This window comes from Pelophylax lessonae (genome assembly GCF_965119305.1).
Source record: "Pelophylax lessonae genome assembly, chromosome: 3".
Taxonomy (NCBI): domain Eukaryota; kingdom Metazoa; phylum Chordata; class Amphibia; order Anura; family Ranidae; genus Pelophylax; species Pelophylax lessonae.
The window spans coordinates 541,683,392-541,705,774 of NC_138770.1; the positions used below are offsets into that span (position 1 = coordinate 541,683,392).

General features: G+C 43.0%; 1 protein-coding gene across 1 annotated transcript in view; it reads right to left on the reverse strand.

Moving 5' to 3' along the window:
* Positions 1-22,383, reverse strand: part of SLC24A3 (solute carrier family 24 member 3) — a 555,181-nt gene that overhangs the window by 136,789 nt on the left and 396,009 nt on the right. The window contains exons 4-6 of the mRNA XM_082251629.1: positions 21,052-21,126; positions 19,070-19,154; positions 5,945-6,048 (exon numbers count right to left, since the gene is read on the reverse strand). Coding sequence (XP_082107755.1) covers positions 5,945-6,048; positions 19,070-19,154; positions 21,052-21,126 — 264 coding nt within the window. The remainder of the gene's footprint in view (positions 1-5,944; positions 6,049-19,069; positions 19,155-21,051; positions 21,127-22,383) is intronic.

Here is a 22,383-nt window from a genome sequence, read left to right on the forward strand (position 1 = left end):
GATGCTTTTAATAAATCAAACCCAAAGTCTCAATAAAGACTTTTACCTCCCTGGCGGTATGATTCTTTCGGATTTTAGGTGCTGAAAGCGGTACCATTATTTTGCATGTAATTCTTAAGAATGAGCAGCCCAAACCAACTATTTACATATGATTTTTTTTTCTGTGCGTTCTTCTTAATATAACATTCTATAACATCTCGGGTATGATAAAGTTTGAAACACAAAATCATAAATTATAATATAATAAAAAACTATAAATAAGTTAAAGTATGTATGTATGTATGTATGTATATATAGAGGTCCTTCTCCAAAAATTAGCATATTGTGATAAAGTTCATTATTTTCTGTAATGTACTGATAAACATTAGACTTTCATATATTTTAGATTCATTACACACAACTGAAGTAGTGCAAGCCTTTTATTGTTTTAATATTGATGATTTTGGCATACAGCTCATGAAAAACCAAAATTCCTATATCAAAAAATTAGCATATTTCATCCGACCAATAAAAAAAAAAGGGTTTTTAATACAAAAAAAGTCAACCTTCAAATAATTATGTTCAGTTATGCACTCAATACTTGGTCGGGAATCCTTTTGCAGAAATGACTGCTTCAATGCGGCGTGGCATGGAGGCAATCAGCCTGTGGCACTGCTGAGGTGTTATGGAGGCTCAGGATGCTTCGATAGCGGCCTTGAGCTCATCCAGAGTGTTGGGTCTTGCGCCTCTCAACTTTCTCTTCACAACATCCCACAGATTCTCTATAGGGTTCAGGTCAGGAGAGTTGGCAGGCCAATTGAGCACAGTAATACCATGGTCAGTAAACCATTTACCAGTGGTTTTGGCACTGTGAGCAGGTGCCAGGTCGTACTAAAAAATGAAATCTTCATCTCCATAAAGCTTTTCAGCAGATGGAAGCATGAAGTGCTCCAAAATCTCCTGATAGCTAGCTGCATTGACCCTGCCCTTGATAAAACACAGTGAACCAACACCAGCAGTTGACATGGCACCCCAGACCATCACTGACTGTGGGTACTTGACACTGGACTTCAGGCATTTTGGCATTTCCCTCTCCCCAGTCTTCCAACAGACTCTGGCACCTTGATTTCCAAATGACATGCAAAATTTGCTTTCATCCGAAAAAAGTACTTTGGACCACTGAGCAACAGTCCAGTGCTGCTTCTCTGTAGCCCAGGTCAGGCGCTTCTGCCGCTGTTTCTGGTTCAAAAGTGGCTTGACCTGGGGAATGCGGCACCTGTAGCCCATTTCCTGCACACGCCTGTACACGGTGGCTCTAGATGTTTTTACTCCAGACTCAGTCCACTGCTTCCGCAGGTCCCCCAAGGTCTGGAATCGGTCTTTCTCCACAATCTTCCTCAGGGTCTGGTCAACTACAGCGTTTTCTGCCACACTTTTTCCTTCCCACAGACTTCCCACTGAGGTGCCTTGATACAGCACTCTGGGAACAGCCTATTCATTCAGAAATTTCTTTCTGTGTCTTACCCTCTTGCTTGAGGGTGTCAATGATGGCCTTCTGGACAACAGTCAGGTCGGCAGTCTTACCCATGATTGCGGTTTTGAGTAATGAACCAGGCTGAGAGTTTTTAAAAGCCTCAGGAATCTTTTGCAGGTGTTTAGAGTTAATTAGTTGATTCAGATGATTAGGTTAATAGCTAGTTTAGAGAACCTTTTCATGATATGCTAATTTTTTGAGATAGGAATTTTGTTTTTTCATGAGCTGTATGCCAAAAATCATCAATATTAAAACAATAAAAGGCTTGCACTACTTCAGTTGTGTGTAATGAATCTAAAATATATGAAAGTCTAATGTTTATCAGTACATTACAGAAAATAATGAACTTTATCACAATATGCTAATTTTTTGAGAAGGACCTGTGTATATATATATATATATATATACATAAAAAGTACAGTAAAACTGCAGGAAAGGGCACTGGGGGGCAAACTAATGTGAACTTATTTTATTTTGAATTGTATCAGTGTGTTTGGTGTGTTTTACATTTGAATTTGCCGCCGGTTCCACCCCCCTGCGAACGTCACGTCGCAGGAGACGGAAGCCAGGGCACACAGAGCATCGGGAGGAAGATCCGCTGCTGCACACTGCTGAGATACATCGCTGAATTCCGGTGATAAGGTAAGTAACCCCTCTACCAGGATTCAGCGATCTTCCTAGCGGTACCTCGAGTGTGGCTCGGGTTACCGCTTTTGGCACTGAATTTTTTTTTTTTTCTAATTCATTATTGAAATATTCAAAGGCAACAAAAACAAGTGTCACATATGGTAACATTAGAAAGTGCAGTATGACAGAAACATAACTGACTGCAGGTCAGTGAGAAAAGCATTACCGAACAAAAAACGTAGACAATCATCATTTCAAAAGGAGAGACAGTAAAAGGAGGACTTATGTAATCACTTAAGCGTGTAAACCAACAAAGTGCGGTCACAATGCACATCAGCGTAGAAACAGAGTTGTGGGTCAGAACATCCACATAAAGATGAGCATCGAGGTATGTATGCCTCGGTGCGTGAGGTAAATACATAGAAATATCTTTTCTCACCGGGAAAACAAAATGATGAGTAAAAGTCACACAGGGGTAGAATGAAGTTATATAGTGCATGTGAAAGGGAGAGAGGGGAAACACAGGTGGGGGGGAGGAAAGGAAGGGTGGGGACGGGGGGGTAAAGTGGCGGGAAATAAGATAGCAGCTAAGTGGGTAAGGGGGACAGAAAAAGGAGGGGAGCATGGGGGGTTCCGGGTGGATCCCATGCGGTCTTCCGAGTTCGCAGTGTTCAAGGTTCAGGCGGCATCCTGTAGGGCTCTGCCTTCATCCGAAAGGATGAACATATTCCAACATCCCCAAGTCGCCGTGTATTGTTCCCTCCTGCCCTGCGAGGTCATCACCAGGTCCTCAAAATCATTAATATGTTTAACTCTGGACAGCCAAAGCGGTATCGAAGGAGGGGTCGTAGATTTCCAACACAATCCAATGCACCCCTTAGCTGCGTTAAGGAGGTGGTGCAGGACCGATTTCTTATAACGCTGCGGGGGGATGGTGGTACAGTGCAGCAAAAAGAAAGCAGGGTCGTCCTGGAGGACAACATCAGTCACATTTTGGGATATTTTCCGTACGTCAGACCAGAAACTCTGCAGCCAGGGACAGCTCCAAAAGTTATGGAGCATGGTACCCCGGTCTCCCAGGCAACGCCAGCATCTGTCGATGCCTCGGGAGACCGGGGTACCATGCTCTGTCGATGCCTCGGGAAAGAAGCCGGCTATCCTAGCTGGGGTGTAATACCAATGCATCATCAATTTGTAGTTGGTCTCCTGGAGACGCGTGCAGATCGAGGAGCGCAAAGAGAATCAAATAATATTTGTGCGCTGGGTCGCCATGAAGGTCCTCTGTAGTTCCCCCTCCCTTTTCAAGAGTCCCGGGAGGACAAAGTCCCCCGGGGGCTCCGAAAGTATGGAATAGAGCTGGGATAGGGCATGAGGCAGGGGGGTGTCCCCCGAAATAAGAATCTTGAGGGGTGTCAATGGTCTCTCGAAGAGTGAGCGTGACCCCAGCCCTCTGAGAAAATGCAGCAACTGAAGCGCCTGCCACCTGGTGAGAACAAACGGGCCACCCTCAGCTGTCAACTGCATTAGGGAAGGCCAAATCGCATCAGTCCCAAAGTGTTGCACTCGGAGACGCCCCAATGCCAAGAGCACTGGAAACCTCCCTCCATCACAACCCGTCGGGAAGGCCATGTTGCCCAGAACCGGAAACATGGGCGATTGAACAGTCCGGGCAGCCCCAGGGGCCAGGATCTGGGAGCAGATCCGGAGGGTCGGGCCAATAAGGGGGTGCCGCTTGACCCGATCGGGCACAGAGCCCAAGCACCACGGTGCACCCGGGTGATGGACCTGGGACATGGACATCTCCAACGTCGTCCACATCTTCAGGTTAGCGTGTCTGCACCAGTCCATGAGTCTGTTTAGGTGGGCCGCTTGGTAGTACCTCTTAACATCCGGGACTGCCACGCCGCCATGGGATTTGGGTAGCATGAGTATGCGCCTAGCCAGTCTGGGTTGTCGACCCGCCCAGATAAATTTGGTGAAGGCGGATTCCACCTGCTTAAAAAAGACGGCTGGGACAGACACCGGTAATGTCTGGAACAGGTAGAGATATTTCGGCAAGATGGACATCTTAAGGATGTTGCAGCGACCAAACCATGAGTGTAGTCCAGTCGACCATTTTGTCATCAGAGCGCGGGTGGAGGTCAAAAGAGGGGGAAAGTTCAGGCGATAAACGTCTCCAGGGTTCGGTGGAAGCAAAGTACCCAGGTATTTGAGTGCAGGATCAGCCCATTTAAAGTTGGCACTGAAATTTAACCCCAAGCCACACTCGGGAATACCGCTAGGAAGGTTAACAAGTGTGTGATTGTGAACGATGCTCAGCTCCAAGTAGAAGGTTTTATGCCAGAAGTTGAGAATGTTAAGGCCTTACTGACACAGTGAAACCAGGAACAGAGAGGCGCATATAAGAGGCTTTTCTGGCCAGCAAAGATAATAGCAGGATAATGTTACAATGCCTATTTTTAGGCAAGCTACTTACTGGCACCGGCTGCATGCAAATATGTGGCCTCTTGGCAGGTGGACCTTGGCTCAGAGTAGCTGCATATTTGCGTGAATTGGTGTGAATAAAGCTGTGCTGGCACAGTTACCAGCAGCTAACAGAAAGCTGCCATTCGCTACTTGCAATCGGGAGCTTTCCCGATCATGTGACCGATGTGACAGCCAATTACAGTGGTCACATGATCCTAAATCCCGGCATCCTATGGCCCTGAAAGGTACCGGCTCAAAGGGGTAAAAATGACTGACAGGGTTACTGTGGGGTCAGTTGAATGGTGGTCTACACCTTTAAAAGCTCACCTGGCTTGCTATAGGACCAAGGTGCAGGGATCGGTAGAGAGGGAACCCAACCTTAATGCAAGATCAACCTACCCTACCCCATCACAAGGGTTCTTAAGGCTCGTACGCACTATAAGATAATCGGGTGCACATTTTCGCCCAAAGAATTTCGTATGATTTTTGTATAGTGTGTACAGAACTTTCTACAGACGATTCAGAATTTTCACACGAAAATTCTCGAAGGAACAAACTCCAAAATTTTTCTCGTACGGGAAAAAACTAACAATTTTCGTATAATGTGTACTGTTTTTCTACGATTTTTTGTACAAACAAAATCAGAAAAGAAAGACTACGCAAGATCAGAAACAATAAACAACCAAAAAATCCTTTGTCATACGAGAATTTTCATACAAATTTTCGATCATCGGTTCCGATTTGCTGTGAAACAATGAGGAAAATCGGACGATCGTTCTCCCGATTTTCTTATAGTGTGTACCCCAATTTAGGGTCAGTGGACAGCCAGCATCTGTAGCTTTGAGTGTTGCCAGTTTGTAGTGAGTGTGCTGGCTGCTGTCAGACTCTACATTCCATTACAAATACACAGGGGTTCATTTACTAAAACTGGAGAGTGCAAAATCTGGGGCAGCTGTGCATGGTAGCCAATCAGTTTCTAACTTTAGCTTGTTCAATTAAGCTTTGACAATAAAATCTGGAAGCTGATTGGTTTCTATGCACAGCTGCACCAGATTTTTCACTCTCTAGTTTTAGTAAATCAAACCCATATAATATATAACCTAATATTCTACTATTTATACATCAAAGACCAACAATGCAGTCTCTCTGTTCACATGAAGCTTTTCCTTTTACCCCCATATGGCTATGGCCTTTCCGGCTTGGAAGTACATTATTAAAATCTGGAAGCAATATAAAAGTGGGTCAGTGGGACACATTTTTTTTTTTTTTTTTGTCCCACTGCTATCCATTATAAAACATTGCATGTTATGGTGTTTCAAGAAATAAAATATATCCTACCTGCCCTGCAAACAGTCCACACACTCCAATAATACAGAGAATGTTAAATACAGCTGAGCCAACAATGGTTCCAACACCAACATCTCCTTTTGTGATGAATACTCCTGCAAGAAAAGTCAAAATATGACAATGAATCCATTAAAAACAGGATAAAGTCACTGACTTAAAGTATACCTCTATCAAGTATCTCAGAGAATGCAATCTGAGCTGAGAAAAAAAACTTGTCAGTGCTGGGCACACAAAACCGAATGTAAACTCAGTGGGGAGTGGGTCAACGCTGCATCTGCGGTCTGTTTGGCAGGACATTAAAGTGGTTGTAAACCTCAGATATTGGTTTAAATTGAGACAGGTACACACTATAGTATGATATGCATTGTTCATTTTTCATGAGTGTCTTTTCTCTACTTTCTGCATGAGTCAGTTCTCTCTGCATGAGTTGACACCAGATAATCTAAAGAGCGGACTTTGCCTGCTAACTACTCCGGCACTCATGCCACTCTGCACCCTTACGTGTCTCCACCTTCAGGAGTTTTAGGCATGAGGCAACTTACAGCTGTAATCGCAGCAAAAGGTGGCGCTACAAAGTATTAACTTAAGGGGCTGAATAATTTTGCACACCCAATTTTTCAGTTTTTTATTTCTTAAAAAAGTTTGAAATATCCAATAAATTTCGTTCCACTTCATGATTGTGTCCCACTTGTTGCGCATGGTACTGGAGAATGCGGGGCTGCACGCATGGTACTGGAGAATGCGGGGCTGCGCGCATGGTACAGGGGAATGCGGGGCTGCGCGCATGGTACAGGGGAATGCGGGGCTGCGGGCATGGTACAGGGGAATGCGGGGCTGCGGGCATGGTACAGGGGAATGCGGGGCTGCGGACATGGTACAGGGGAATGCGGGGCTGCGGGCATACTACAGGAGATGCAGTGCTGCAGGCATGGTACAGGGAGTTCCGATCAGTTGCCTTACATTTAAAAATAGCGCCATTGCGTATGCGCCGCCGCTCGGGAAAGCTCGGATACGTTCGGGTATTCCCGGAAATAGCCGAACGTGTACGGCTTTTACCGAGCAGCGGCGCATGCGCAGTGACATGTTGGCGCCGGGGGGCGCCATTTTTAAATCTAAGGCAACGGATCGGAACTCCGCCTCCCGCCTCCCCAGCACATATGGATTCAGAACGGTGGCTACTGAAACGATCAGCAGTACAACGGCCCTCACACCGCACCATTATCGGGGGTGACCCCCAACACCCGGCCTCCGACACCGAGGAGCTCCCTCAGCCTAAAAAGGTCAGTGCCCGCCCCCAGTCCCAACGGCTGTCCTGTGGCACATGTGCAGTAGCGCATTTCCACGGACACAGGGAATCTGGACGCAGGGACACTTGCCTTTTATTAATATAGATGTTTGAAGCCTGAAATGTGGCAAAAGGTCGCAAAGTTCAAGGGGGTCGAATACTTTCGTAAGGCACTGTATATAAATATATATATATATATATATATATATATATATATATATACACATATAAATATATACTATATATATATATACACTTTCTTTTTTTTTATAAGTGAGCTAGGGGTAGGAAACATCAGTACACTAATCTTCCCAGTGCATAATTTTGCAGAAAGGGGGTGGGGGACATGTCAGCACAAGTCTTAGCCATTAGAAGACAGGTAAGCTGTGCTTCCAGTACAGCCAGAACACTGACCATGCTCAGATGGAAGTGCCCTTATGCCTAGCATGGTCAGTTTTAAATAAGAAAACAGAGGGACTACCAGGAACACGAGGTATATCACACAAAGGAAGCAATACATAGAGAACGAGATACTTTTTCATACAAGTAAATGGTACAACAGCCACATATCAGGAATATGAAATGTTGGGACAACATATCCTTTAACCACTTCAGCCCCGGAAGGTTTTACACCCTTAATGACCAGGCTATTTTTTTGCGATATGGCACTGCGTTACTTTAACTGACAATTGGGCGGTCATGCGACGCTGTACCCAAATAAAATTAATGTCCATTTTTTTCCACAAATTGTGCTTTCTTTTGCTGGTATTCAATCACCTCTGCAGTTTTTATTTTTTGCGCTATAAACAAAAAAATGTGCCAATTTTGAAAAAAAAAAACAATATTTTTTAAATTCTGCTAAAAAAGATATTCAATAAAAAAAAAAAAAAATCTATTTTCTTCATAAATTTAGGCCAATGTGTATTCTGCTACATATTTTTGGTAAAAAAAAAATCTCAATAAACTTTTATTGATTGATTTGCACAAAAGATATAACGTCTACAAATGATAGGATATTTTTATGGAATTTTCTTTTTTTTACTAGTAATGGTGGCGATCAGTGACTTATAGTGGGACTCAACATTGCGGCGGACAAATCAGACACCTAACTGACACTTTTGACACTTTTTTGGGGACCAGTGACGTTATTACAGTGATCAGTGTTAAAAAATATGCACTGTTACTGTACTAATGACACTGACACTGACAAGGAAGGGGTTAACTTCAGGGGCAATCAAAGGGATTAATGTGTTCCCTGGGATTGCTTTCTAACTGTGTGGGGGTTGCTTTGACTGGGGGAAGACAGATTTTGATGTTTTGATATTTTTAGCACTGAATATTGTAGTAATATCACTTGTCCCCCCAAAAGTGTCAAAAAATGTCAATTAGGGATCTGATCTGTCCACTGTAGTGTTGCAGTCCCGCTAAAAATCGCAGATTGCTGCCATAATAAATAAATAAAAATGACATAAAACTTTCCCCTAGTTTGTAGACGCGATAACTTTTGCACAAACCAACAAAAAAATGCTTATTGAGATTTTTTTTTAGCAAAAATATGTAGCAGAATACAAACTGGCCTAAAAGGATGAAAAAAATAGATTTTTTTTTTTTTTTTAGGGAATGTTATAAAGCAAAATGTGAAAAATATTGTTTTTTTTTTTTTTAGAATTGTCGCTCCTTTTTGTTTATAGTTCAGTTCAAGAAATAAAAATCGCACAGGTGATCAAATACCACCAAAAGAAAGCTCTATTTGTGGGGGGGGGGGGGGGGGGGGGAAGGACATCAATTTTATTTAGGTACAGCGTCGCACGACTCTGCATTTGTCTGTTAACCACTTAAGCCCCGGAAGATTTAACCCCCTTCCTGACCAGGGCCTATTTTGCGATTCGGCACTGCGTGACTTTATCGGACAATTGCGCGGTCGTGCGACGCTGTACCTAAACGAATTAAACGTCCTTTTTTCCCACAAACAGAGCTTTCTTTTGGTGGTATTTGATCACCTGTGCGATTTTTTGATCATGCACTATAAACAAAAAAAGAGAGTCAATTTTGCAAAAATAACAATATTTTTCACATTTTTTTATATGAAATTCCCCCCCAAAAAATGTAAAAATCTAAATTTTTAACATTTTAGGCCAATTTGTTTTATGCTACATATGTTTGGTAAAAAAAACCCGCAAAAAGCGTATTTTGATTGGTTTGCGCAAATGTTATTGCGTTTACTAACTAAGGGAAAGATTTTTGTTGTTTTTTTTTTTTAACGCGTAATGGCGGCGATCTGCAATTTTTTTTGCGGTACTGCGACATTGCGGCGGACAGATCGGACCCTTGACTGATATTTTTGACACTTTTGGGGTTACCAGTGACATTACTACAGTAATCAGTGCTATACATATGCACTGTTACTGTAAAATGACACTGGCAGTGAAGGGGTTAACTTTTTTTTTGAGAGGGAGGGGTTATGTGTGTCCCTAGGGGCGTGATTCTAACTGTGATTGGCTGTGGCTTGAGGTGTATGAACAGTGATCAACGGTCCTACATAGTAGAACCGTATGATCACTATTCAGGGGAGAATGACAGGTGGCTTGTTTACATTAGCCGCCTGCCTTTCTCCTGCTCTAACGGACGAGCGCGAGTGACCGGCGGACATCAGGTCCGCCGGGCACACACGCGGAGGGGTCCGTGACCGCGCGGGAGCGTGAGCGCGCCTCCGGGGGCGTGCGCTCGCTCCCTAGACCCTCACAGGCTAGCGACGTAGTACTACGTCGCTTTGCCTGTGAGGGGCTGACCGCCGCAGTAAATAGTCGTGCGGCGGTCGGCAAGCATTTAAAGTAACGCAAAAAATGGCCTGATCATTAAGGGGGCAAATCCTTCCGGTCCTGAAGTGGTTAAAGTGGAACACCAGTCAAATGTTTTTATAATAGCATTACTCTAATAATTGTATCTTCTGATCAGATATAACTTAAAGTAGAGCTCCAGCTAACACATGGCTGCACGCCTTAGGTTTTATTTTCTGTGTCGGAGAAGAAAGTATTCATTTATGCAATATCTGTTCTAAACATGATGCAGCACATAAGTTGAACTTGTTCTTTAAAAGTATACACCCCAAAATCTATTGTGCTTTTTATTTGTGAAAATCAGAGTCATATGATTTAATAATAAAAATGGCTAACTGTATGTTTAGGAGCATTGCGGTTTCTCATCATGTTCCTTGCATTATCGCACACAGTACAAACAGTGTATGCTATAACAGTTTGAAAGAGGCACAGCGTGTTTTTTTTTTTCAGTTGTGTACATACTGATATTTTGGAAACCTTCCTCTTGCTTTCATTCACCCATTTCAATCTTTTCAGAACCATTTTTATGGTCCTGAATGAAAGGAATTCTTTGCAATTAGATTTCTAGGCAGCCTAGAAATGAACATTGTGGAAATGAGTCTCACTGCATTTCTCTCTTAGCAGCGTTTATTGTTTTTTGACAAAACCTATGAAAAGACAATGTCGGGAACAGCTAAGGAGATTAGGAAAAATAAATGTTTGGAAAGAGCATGGGTCCAAACCTGAATAGAAAGTGAAGTGTTTGAAGGACCCTAAAACTTAAAGAACAATTCATGTTTTACTACAAGCCCTACAGAAGCTCTGAATTAAGGGAAAAAGAAAAAATGAGCCCAAAAAAGAACAGTGGGGAGTTAATTGGAAGTGGCTATGTGCAGTTCTGCCATACTCTGACAGCAGTTAGCACTTGACAAACATTAGGGCATATTTATGAAGCAATTACTCTGACATTAAAGGGTAACTCCACTTTAATGGGAAAAAATATCGCAAAAATGAAAAATGAAAAAAAAAAAAAAACATAACATGAACAAATCAAACCTTATATACAGTGAGCAAACAGTCATGTCTTTTTCTGCTAGCTCCTTACTGAGAAAAAGTACAATTCAATAGGGATCAGGGTGTAACTAATGCCTCGTTTCCACTGAGCAGTACGGTTCGGTACTGTGTGCAATGTTTGCCGTTTCCATTGTCAAAAGTTGTGAATAGTACCCTTATTCCGAACCGTACCGTACCACTTTTTTGGGACCCTTTCATTGGGGTACCAAGAACATTAGTACTGTACCAACAGGATGGAGCTACACCATTGAGGTACTGTTGAGCTGAGGCACTGTTGGCAGTGGAAACACAAGCCTCATCAAGGTGTACCCTTCCGAACCGTACTGAACTGTACCGAACCGAACCGTACCGAACCGAACCGTACCGCTCAGTGGAAACGAGGCATAAGGTGACAACACAACTCCTCCATAGATAGAGTGCAGTGCATGAGCATTGTCACTCTAGGGCAAGAAACAAGTTACTGGCAGGATCACCAGGTGAAAATAAAGGAAATAAAGCCTGGAAAAAGAAACAAATGCAGCCACCACTTTTAAGAACTGATAAACTGCATAATTTTATATTTAAGTTTTTGGGCTTAGAAATGCTTTAACATTTCATCCTGGCCACCCCAGGCTTTAATGTCCAGGAGGTGACATGGCTTCTCTATCATATGAGCACTGTGATTGGCTTTCGGAACAGTCACCTATCCTGCTTGCTACTGAACAGAAACAGGTGCAGTCTGTTTTCTCCACTGCAGGTGGCGCTTGAACTCACCAGCAGTGCAGAGGGATAGGAAGTCAGGAGGTACATAGTTTTTCTTTGGTTTCCTGGGTCACAAGGGCAGCAATCCAGTTGGATGCTGACTGCCCATGTGACTCTGGCAGCAATCCGGGATCAGGCAGAGTCTATTTAAGATGAAACAAACAAAAATAAAAATTCCCAGTTCAATTTGCGAACCAGTTTGCTTACCAACCAAATTAACCTGTCTAACAGTTTGCGTCAAAACAGGGGTTTAGTTAGCACACATTTGCAAATGCATGTGTAAGCTGCAGGGCCACTCCACGGCACCCTGTATTACCTGCAGTCCTAACTCTTGTAAATGTATGAGAGTCTTCACAGTGGAAGCTGTGCAAACTGTTTAGCACATTGAACTGGGAATTTTTATTTTTGTTTGTCTCATGTGCGTTGCCCTTCCATGTGTTCTTTGCTATGAAGGCCAGTTAGAGGAGGGGGCAGAGGCCATTTTCTTTGTTGTTAATGTATACTGGCGAGTGGACATACTGGATGCCTTTGCTGTTGTACCATTGGATGGGCATCCATTATGCCCCCAAGTACCTTTAGGAGGGTGGGGCCACCTCCAGGCTCACCTGCCCCCTATCTATCCATTAGCTTGCATGTGCTTCCACTGTGAAGACTCTCACAAATATACAAGTTAGGACTGCAGGTAATACAGGGTGCCATGGAGTGGCCCTGCAGCTTACACATGCATTTGCAAATGTGTGCTAACTAAACCCCTGTTTTGATGCAAACTTTTAGACAGGTTAATTTGGTTGGTAAGCAAACTGGTTAGCAAATTGAACTGGGAATTTTTATTTTTGTTTGTCTCATGTGCTTTTCCCTCCCATGTGTTCTTTGCTATGAAGGCCAGTTATAGGTGGGGGCAGAGGCCATTTTCTTTGTTGTTAGAGTCTATTTAAGACCCTAAGTCCTGGGTCTGGCATGCATTTAGTGTGTGGGTAGTGTAGGGACAGGTCACCCGTCTGTCACGGACAGTATTAGTGGTAGAGAAAGGTTCCAGATGAGTAGGGAAAGCATAGGGGTTCAAACACTTTTCCTGAAACCTCCCTACTTGCCCACAAAAAACTTCAAGGGGCCACCATGATGGTAGAACCATAAGGATCCAGTGGCATCCAGAGAATGGTTGGTTGCACGCACCCTGTCCAAAGTTTACAAGGGGAAGTTCCTGGTACAACTCATTAACCTAGGGACCACCCCAATTGCACTCCCCAACCATTCTACTTTAGCAGACCTGTACGTAATACCCCGTCACTGTATCTTGAAAGAGCAGCCTGGGGTAGAGGCCACATGTGCCCCACTTCAGGCAGCCATGGCCTTGTTGGATTAGTCACAGTACAAGTTACTGCTGGAACAGCTGGACATTCCCTTCAAGGACTATTCCATGCCACAGCAAAGGTTGCTATACCAATGGTTTGAAAAGCACCTTTTGGTCTTTGCTACCATCCTGGAGGACTATGGGTACACAGAGGCCATCGACCACCCAATTCATTTGAGGGACGTTCCACTAATCTAAGAGCAGTACCATCACATTCCTCCAGCTCTGTGTCAGGGTAACTTGGAAGAGCCATGGCCCTGGTGAGAAAGAAAGACAGAAGTCTGCGGATCTGTGTGGACTATTGCAAGTTGAATGCCTGCACCCACCGTGATGCCTACCTGTTACCTTTGGTAGAGGAATCTCTAATGGTGTTGGGGCAGGCTAAAGACTTTTCTACAATAAGATTAGCGAGCGGCTACTGGAAAGTCCCAGTAAGAGATCATGATCGTGAAAATACTACCTTTATCACACCCTTGGGACTATTTGAGTTTAAATGCATGCCCTTTGGGCTTAACAAAGCCCCCAGCACTTTTCAACACTTAATGGAAAGGTGTTTGGGAGACTTCAATTTTGACTCTATACTAGTCGATCTGGATGATATCTTCATTTTCTCCAAGATGTTTGAGGACCATGTTCATTACTTGAACCGGGTGTTTGGCGGCCTAGCACAGTATGAACTAAAACTCAAACCCAGTGAATGGCGCCTGATGAAACTAAAAATATCCAATACCCGACACGTCATGGAGTCCAGGCTGTTTTGGACTGGCATCTCCAAAGACTGTTATTGAACTACTAGCATTGGTGGGGTACTATAGGTGGTTAATCCAAAAGTATGCCCAAATAGCAGCTCTGCTTACCCAATTGCTGATCGCCCATGCCACCCAGAAGAAGAATGGTCAATCACCCTCTCTTCAGGCCCTGTGGCACTACCTGGCAACCTGGCTTACATAGACTACAACAATGTGTATACTGACAGAAGCTTGCAAGGCTTGCAAGGCCCTGGAGCTGTACTGGCTCAAATATAGGACTGTTGTGAACAGGCAATTGCATACGCCAGCCGCAGCTTGTGGCCAACTGAGAAGAACCCTCACAACTACAGCTTCTTTAAACTAGATTTTCTGGCTTCAGTATGGGCCCCCACCGAGATTTGCAGAATACCTCAACAGAGCAGAGATAGAGGACTTCACACATAACAACCCACTGTTGTACTTGGATACGGCAAAGTTAAGGCGCTAGAGAAGAAGTGGGCCACCTGCCTTGCACAATTCAAGTGCAAAATTCATTATAAGCCCAGGAAGCTTAACAGGCATGCGGATGCTCTGTCCTGATATCCGATGGAGTGCCCAGGGGAGGACTGGGACCAAGATAACATAGAAGTAGCTCCTATCCTGCCCGTGGCAGCTTCTTTGTGCTCCCTCATGGAACAAGGCCCTGGTCCCCAAGGTGGACATAAAGAAATATGCACCCAAGAGAAGTGGGCACTGATTCAACTAAAACAATTCTAATCTCATGCAGGTGAAACACTTACTCTGCCGATGGGGTAAGCTTGGGTAAGCTGTTTTCCTGCAATTGCCAAAAACTGTCTAATAAAGCACAAGCAATTCTGAGGCAGTGCGATCGGCTTGAGGCATGGGATAATGTCTTACAGGTTGTTGTTCCCACAGTCGAACATTCTTCAAGTCTGTCAGGCACTACATTCTATGAGTGGCCTTTTGGAGCTGTTCAGACTGAGTCCATAGTCAGGAGGTACTTCTTCGGCTAGCGGACTGGGTCCAAAAGGCTTGTCTGCAACAGTGACATCAGGAAGTCACATACCACTCTGTTTCATCCCCCAGGGTAATGGAGACTATGAGCGACTAAACAATACTCTTCTGGGCATCCTGAGGACCCTTGAGCAGGTGCACCGTGATAGTTGGCATCAGCACATAGGGGCCATAGTGTGGGCCTACATCTATACTGTCCCCTGAGCTACAGGGCATACGCCCTCCTTCCCGACGTTCAGATGCTACAGGAGATTGCCAGTGGACCTCCTGCTGGACTCTCCAGGGAACTCTCAACCCTGGATGCCTAGCACCTGGGTGCATGAACACTGGGACCAAATTTAGAAAGCCAAGCAAGTGGTGCTGGATAGATACAAAGACTTGGCCACAGACTCAGTCCTGGGTGACCTAACAGTGTGACAGGGGGACCGGGTGTTGATGAAAAATACCAAAAATGAGAGAGGCAGCAAAGGGAACCCAAGTGGAAACTGACTTAATATCCAGTGAAAGGTCAGCTCTTCCCTCCAACTCTGCTGTACGATATAGTCTGGAAAAGACCTTATCCTAAGATGTCTTCATCACAACCTACTGAGACCTTGTGTGCTTAGTGGTGATTGCTCTAACAAACCAGCTGTAGACAGAGGGCCATTCAACTCTGGGGATATTCCACCAGTACAGGAGGTACCTGAGGAATGGTACCTGCCACCTCTTCTAGCTAGAGCCTCCGGCTCCTGATACTCCAGAGGCAAAAAGCCCTATCACAACGAGTATGGATAGTGCAGCAACCCCAAAGAGTACCACAGACTGTCCATATATATCTGAGGAATCGGTTTTGAGCCGAGTGAAGTAGGTGTGGGGGATGAAGATAGCCCTCACCCTCCTGTGGCCCCAGGCACTCAGCCAGAAGCTGATTACTTGCAACATGATTCCACAGTGGACATTGAATCTCACCGCCCTTTGCAGTCCAACCGTTGCCAGCTTCCTGCAAAATATTCTCACTATGTTGTTTGAATTTTGTTGTCATGCCTTAATGCTATTTTTTGTATTTCATACTTGTTTTTTTCCCTGTGTTTTCATGCTAACACATTTGGTGTGGATGCAAGAATCCTCCCTGCTGTGTCTTTTTTTTTCTGACAGCGGGGAGATTCCCCGACCTCCCTGCTGTCAGAGTACACTGATCAGGTTCACAACCTATTGGCTACAGCACTGATTGAACTAAAATTTTCTCGGCAGTCCTGTTTGTGAGAAGTCAATTGATAGACTGACTTCTCATGAACTGTTAATGTGCTGCTTTTTTACTATCCAGTCTCAGAGGGGTTGGTGAGGAAACCTGTAACTGAAAGTGAAACTGCAGCAGAGAAAGATCAGGTCCCCTGCCAGACATCACTATTCTAGGAGGAATAACTGTTTAAATATTAGGAATGAATAGGTAGAAATACAAATCCCTTTGCCAGTAGAAAAGCTCTCGTGTATATCTCTTGTGTATTATATAGTATCTCACAAAAGTGAGTACACCCTCACATTTTTGTAAATATTTTATTATATCTTTTCATGTGACAACACTGAAGGAATTACATGTTGCTACAATGTAAAGTAGTAAGTGTACAGCTTGTATGAAATTGTAAATTTGCTGTCCCCTCAAAATAACTCAACACACAGCCATTAATGTCTAAACCGCTGGTAACAAAAGTGAGTAAAAATGTCCAAATTGGGCCCAAAGTGTCAATATTTTGTATGGTCACCATTATTTTCCAGCACTGCCTTAACCCTCTTTGGCTTGGAGTTCACCAGAGCTTCACAGGTTGCCACTGGAGTTCTCTTCTACTCCTCCATAATGACATCACGGAGCTGACTGATGATAGAGACCTTGAGCTCCTCCACCTTCCATTTGAGGATGCCTCACAGATGCTCAATAGGATTTAGGTCTGGAGACATGCTTGGCCAGTCCATCACCTTAACCTTCAGCTTCTTTAGCAAGGCAGTGGTCAACTTGGTGGTGTGTTTGGGGTCGTTATCATGTTGGAATACTGCCCTATAGCTCAGTCTCCGAAGGGAGGGGATCGTGTTCTGCTTCAGTATGTCGCAGTACATGTTGTCATTCATGGTTCCCTTAATGAACTTTGACTGTAGGCAAGACACACTTGTCTTTGCACTCCTCACCTGGTTGCTGCCACACACGCTTGACACCATCTGAACCAAATAAGTTTATCTTGGTCTCATCAAACCACAGGACATAGTTCCAGAAATCCATGTCCTTAGTCTGCTTGTCTTCAGCAAACTGTTTGCGGGCTTTCTTGTGCATCATCTTTAGAAGAGGCTTCCTTCTGGGACAACAGCCATGCAGACAAATGTTATGCAGTGTACGGTGTATGGTCTGAGCACTGACAGGCTGACCCCACCCCTTCAACCTCTGCAGCAATGGTGCCAGCACTCATATGTCTATTTCCTAAAGACAACCTTTGAATATGACGTTAAACATGTGCACTCATCTTCTTTGGTCGACCATGGCGAGACCTGTTCTGAGTGGAACCTGTCTTGTTAAACCACTGTTTGGTCTTGGCCACCATGCTGCAACTCAGTTTTAGGGTCTTGGCAGTCTTCTTATAGCCTAGGCCATCTTTATGTAGAGCATCAATTCTTTTTTCAGATCTTCAGAGAGTTCTTTGCCATGAGGTGCCATGTTGAACTTCCAGTGACCAGTATGAGAGAGTGAGAGCGATAACACCAAATTTAACACACCTGCTACCCATTCACACCTGAGACCTTGTAACACAAATGAGTCACATGACAACAGGGGGTAGGGAAAATGGCCAATTGTGCCCAATTTGGACATTTTCACTTTGGGGTGTACTCACTTTTTTGCCAGTGGTTTTGACATTAATTGCTGTGTGTTGAGTTATTTTGAGGGGACAGCAAATTTAAACTGTTAGGCCCCGTTCACACTGGGGCGATCCAACTTGCCGGGACGACTTCATAGGTCGCAGCGTGCTGCTCGCACCACGACCTCGGAGCGGCCGGGACGGACTTCATAACATTGAAGTCTATGCAGGTCGCTCCGGGTCGCCCCAAAGAAGCTACGGACCCTTTTTCTAAGTCGGAGCGACTTGTGTCGCTCCTATTAGAACGGGTCCATAGCTTCTCTATGGCGAGCGACCTACGGCGACCTGTCAGGCGACCAGGTCGCCTGACAGGTTGCCCCAGTGTGAACGGGGACTAATACAAGCTGTACACTCACTACTTTACATTGTAGCAAAATGTCATTTCTTCAGTGTTGTCACATGAAAAGATATAATACTCTAGATATAGATATAAGAGATGTACTCTCTTTTGGGAGATACTGAATCTGTGCATTTAGAAGCTTGCCCCTCTTGTATTTTTAATTTACAGTATCTTCAAATGGATTTCAAAATTTTTTTTTTTTTCTCTGTATAGATTGAGGAAGGGTTAGAACCTATATTAGGTTTTTATTGTAATCTGCAGCCTCCTTACACAGATTTCCCCTATATTCCCCATACAGGAAACGAGGAAAGATCTCTGACGATAATATAGACAACGATATATATTTTTTCCTAATAGAATAGGACTAGAACCCAAGACATCTTTTTACTTTTTGTCTGCGTCCATACAGATTTTCACTTACTTTCTGTATGGGGAAATTCTTGTCATTGTGAAAGTAAATAAAGGTAAATCCCTCAAACAGAGACACAAATAGCAGTAAAAAAGCATCAGAGGTTGTAATCCTTCCTTAAACTATATCCAAAGGTAAAAAAGAAAATGTTTTGGTTTGATATAAACCTAACAAAAGGTAAAAGTGCTATTGACCAAGTTTGCATGATGTCTATTGTAATTTTAGAATTACACTTTATTTCCTGCCTGGTTTAATGTGATTACATTTATATACTGAATGACTATTCGTTGTTTTATTTTCATTTTTTCATTGTCATTGTCAATGCAGTTTTGTTTTCTTCTCTGTAAGTATCTTATTGAATTGGGGACATGCAGAAGATAACTTTGTCCTTGAACATAGATGAGTGAGCTTATGATTGATTGATTTTTTTCTGTGACAAACATTATTAGATAATATCATACCTATGACAGATGTAAAGAGCTCTGGTGCAGAACTGCCAGCAGCCATGAAGGTAGCTCCTGCCACATCTTCACTGAGTTGTAGCCTCTGCAGGATAAAATGAAACATATTTACATATGTACAGTTTTTTGTTATAATAGTTCAAGTTCATGCATAATAAACAGTTCATACTTGCAACTCTCCCATCTGTAACCTTCTAACAAATTGTGCTTTGTTGTGCTATTCTCTAAAATTGGCAAAAAGCTTTGGAGTTGATATACTAAAACTTGGTAGTGCACACTTTGGTGCAGCTGTGCACGGTAGCCAATCATCTTCTAACTTCATCTTGTTCAATTAAGCTTTGACAAAAAAAAAACTGGAAGCTGATTGGTTTCTTTGCAGAGCTGCACTATGTTTTGCACTCTCCAGTTTTAGTAAATGAACCCCTTTGTGTTCACTTAATTTTCTTGTCTGGGGCATCTCTATCTCAATCTAAAGCCCTGTACACACGCGTCTAAAATTGGCAGGGAATTTTCGGCCAACGTCCGATCTGCCGATTTTCGGCTTGTTAGTATGATGCTTCCGACAACCAACTCCGAATTTTCGGCCGAAAAAAATCTGGTGTGCAGACTATAAAATTTTTGTTGGCCGTCAACACAATGGCCGATTTTCGTGCAGTCAGTAGAGATTTCGACAGGGAAAAATCTGATGAGCAAGTCTGGGCATGCTCAGTGAAGAAAACACACAAAGAAAACAAACCAACACATGACATCACTTCTGAAGTAGAATTTTGTTGGCCGAGAAAATTCGTGTGCAGTCTAGGCACATTCCAACCAACAAAACACAACTTGGACAAAAGTCGAACTATCGGTCGGCCGATAATCGTTGCGTGTGTACGAGGCTTAAGTGTTGTGTAATCCTGCTTTAATTGCAGGCATTTGAGTACCACAATATGTCTAAGGGTTCCTTAAAGTAGACTCAGTCCATCCATTTTTGTTTTGAATGCATTGAGGAGGAATAGAACACCTATCCTGTTTTTTTGCATCCTTTGTTCCATTAGGAAGTATTTTACTCACATCTTATCCTCAAGATAGTGGTCACAAAGACAGTAAGTGGAGAGAAATCTTTCCAACAGGGAAATAAAAAGCACCATCCTAAAGCATTTCTGATATGTGAAGGACCTCTTTCAGGTACTTAATGTCCTCTTTATATTCGCTGGGGAAGATCCCTTTCATTTCCAGTGACATTAATTACCAGAATAGGAAATGAGCAAAAAACTCCCCAGCATGGATACCCTTCTCAGTCTTACCCTTCCTCTTCATGGCCATAAAATTAGAAGATTTTGTTGCTGCTAAGAACTAACTCAAAATGCTCATAGGTCTTGGGCTTCAATCGGGCGGGGGGCACTGGTATCACTGGAGCTTCCACTGGTCTGAAGATATATTCAATACCAGATATTGATTATATATATATATATATATATATACAGTATAGGAACCTTTGCTTTTCTTAAAGTTACTCCAGGCAGGTGGAAGTGAGGATTAACTTGGGGATGACTGAACCTTGATATCCATTGACTATTAGACATTCTTTCTGTTCCTTTGCCTTTCTAAAATTCTGCAGTAAAGTTTCAGAACCAATATCCAAAGCCTAGACTGGTTTTATTTAATTCAAGTAAATAAATATGTTTGGCGAAAAGGTATTTATATCTCAGATAGGGGTTCCACTTGAATTCACAAGGTCTAACCGAATGGAAAAACCGCCATACAGAAAGGAAGTGCCATACCCCTAAATGAGCCGGGTTTAAGCCTTCACTTACCACACAGGTGTAAGATATGTTAGTAGTCATGTGAAAATGTCTGATTAGACTACCAGGATGGCTGCACATATTATATTTTATTCATCAATGTGAAAGGGGTCTTATAGATTTATTTATTAATCCGCTAACACATTCACTTTCTAAGAACAGGAAAGGGAAATATAATATGTCACAGTGCACACTTACTTCACAAATCTTTTCCAAGGATGGAACAAAGAAGTCATCGCATACAATGGCGAGAGCATAGAACATGTACATAGCCTGTAAGGGGCAGAAAACAGTTTTACTTTAGTCATAACAATGCATAGCTATATAATAATTATTCCAACAATTGCAAAAGCTTACACAATTCATGTCCTTGATAATTGGCAATTAACAAGAAAAAAGAGTTTGATCCTAGATCTACAGTATACACATGGACAATGGACATACAGAGCTATATGGACTTTGCACCTATGGTACTGAATCTTACTCACATCTTACATATCTGAGCAATGATGAATAATCCTAATTCATGACATGGTTGTAACGTATCATTGGGCATGAAAATGCATAAAAAAATATGAATATTTTTTTAGCCAAAGGCTAAAATTACCTTTTCATAAACTGTTGTTCTTCCACAGAGCCACTGGCACTGCATAGACAGGACAGTACTTCCAACCCTTCCTCCCTTTAAACTTCCAACCCTTCCTCCCTCCAAATCAAAAAATTAAAATTTGCTATTTGTGATCCCCTTTAGAGAGATTCCTGCTTACATCTGGTCTTGGTGACCACAAAAGAAGGAAGGGGAAATCCGTGCCAAGAGGACACAAACAGAGGTTCCAATGCTTGTCTAGTAAAAACTTCAGTTAAACCCTAACTGGATGATATTTAGTTTGCTAAAGCACCGTGTAACATAAAATAATTGCAAATTTTCCCTCAAAATTGTGTTTTCATCATTTTTACATCCTAGTGCTGCTGATCTCCTCTACCATCTTTTTTTCACTGCATGCACTTGCTCCATTTCTCAGGACCCGTTTACTGATAGGGACAATAGTGGATCCATTTTAAAAGAAGAGTGTGCTGAGCTGCCATTATTTTTATAGATATGTAAGACTGACTAGAATATACCATGTATCTTTTATAGGGGCTGGGTTTTTCAAGTAGTCTCTTTGTAACCAAAGCTGGAGGTACAAGGGAAGAGTCACAAAGGCTTCGAAATTTTCTCAAATTTTTGAGAACTCCCTCTTTGAGTGTGGGATGAATTTCTGCCTTTCTAGGTGTATGTTTTGGGGTTGGCAGAATTTTGTGATAAAGAACCTATCTTTGATTTAGGTAAACAATGAAGAAGGAAAGCTCGATTAATAGCATCAAACACATCTTGCCAGTAGCAAGCTAATTTGAATCACCCCAGAACATGTGGTTAAGTCTTTCTGTCCAGAGATGTAACTGGGGCATAATAGTTAGTCCCTGTGGCAGAAGCAGTGCATTCTTTAAGGGATCCAATATCTTCTGGCTAAGACTTATCCATAAGGGTAG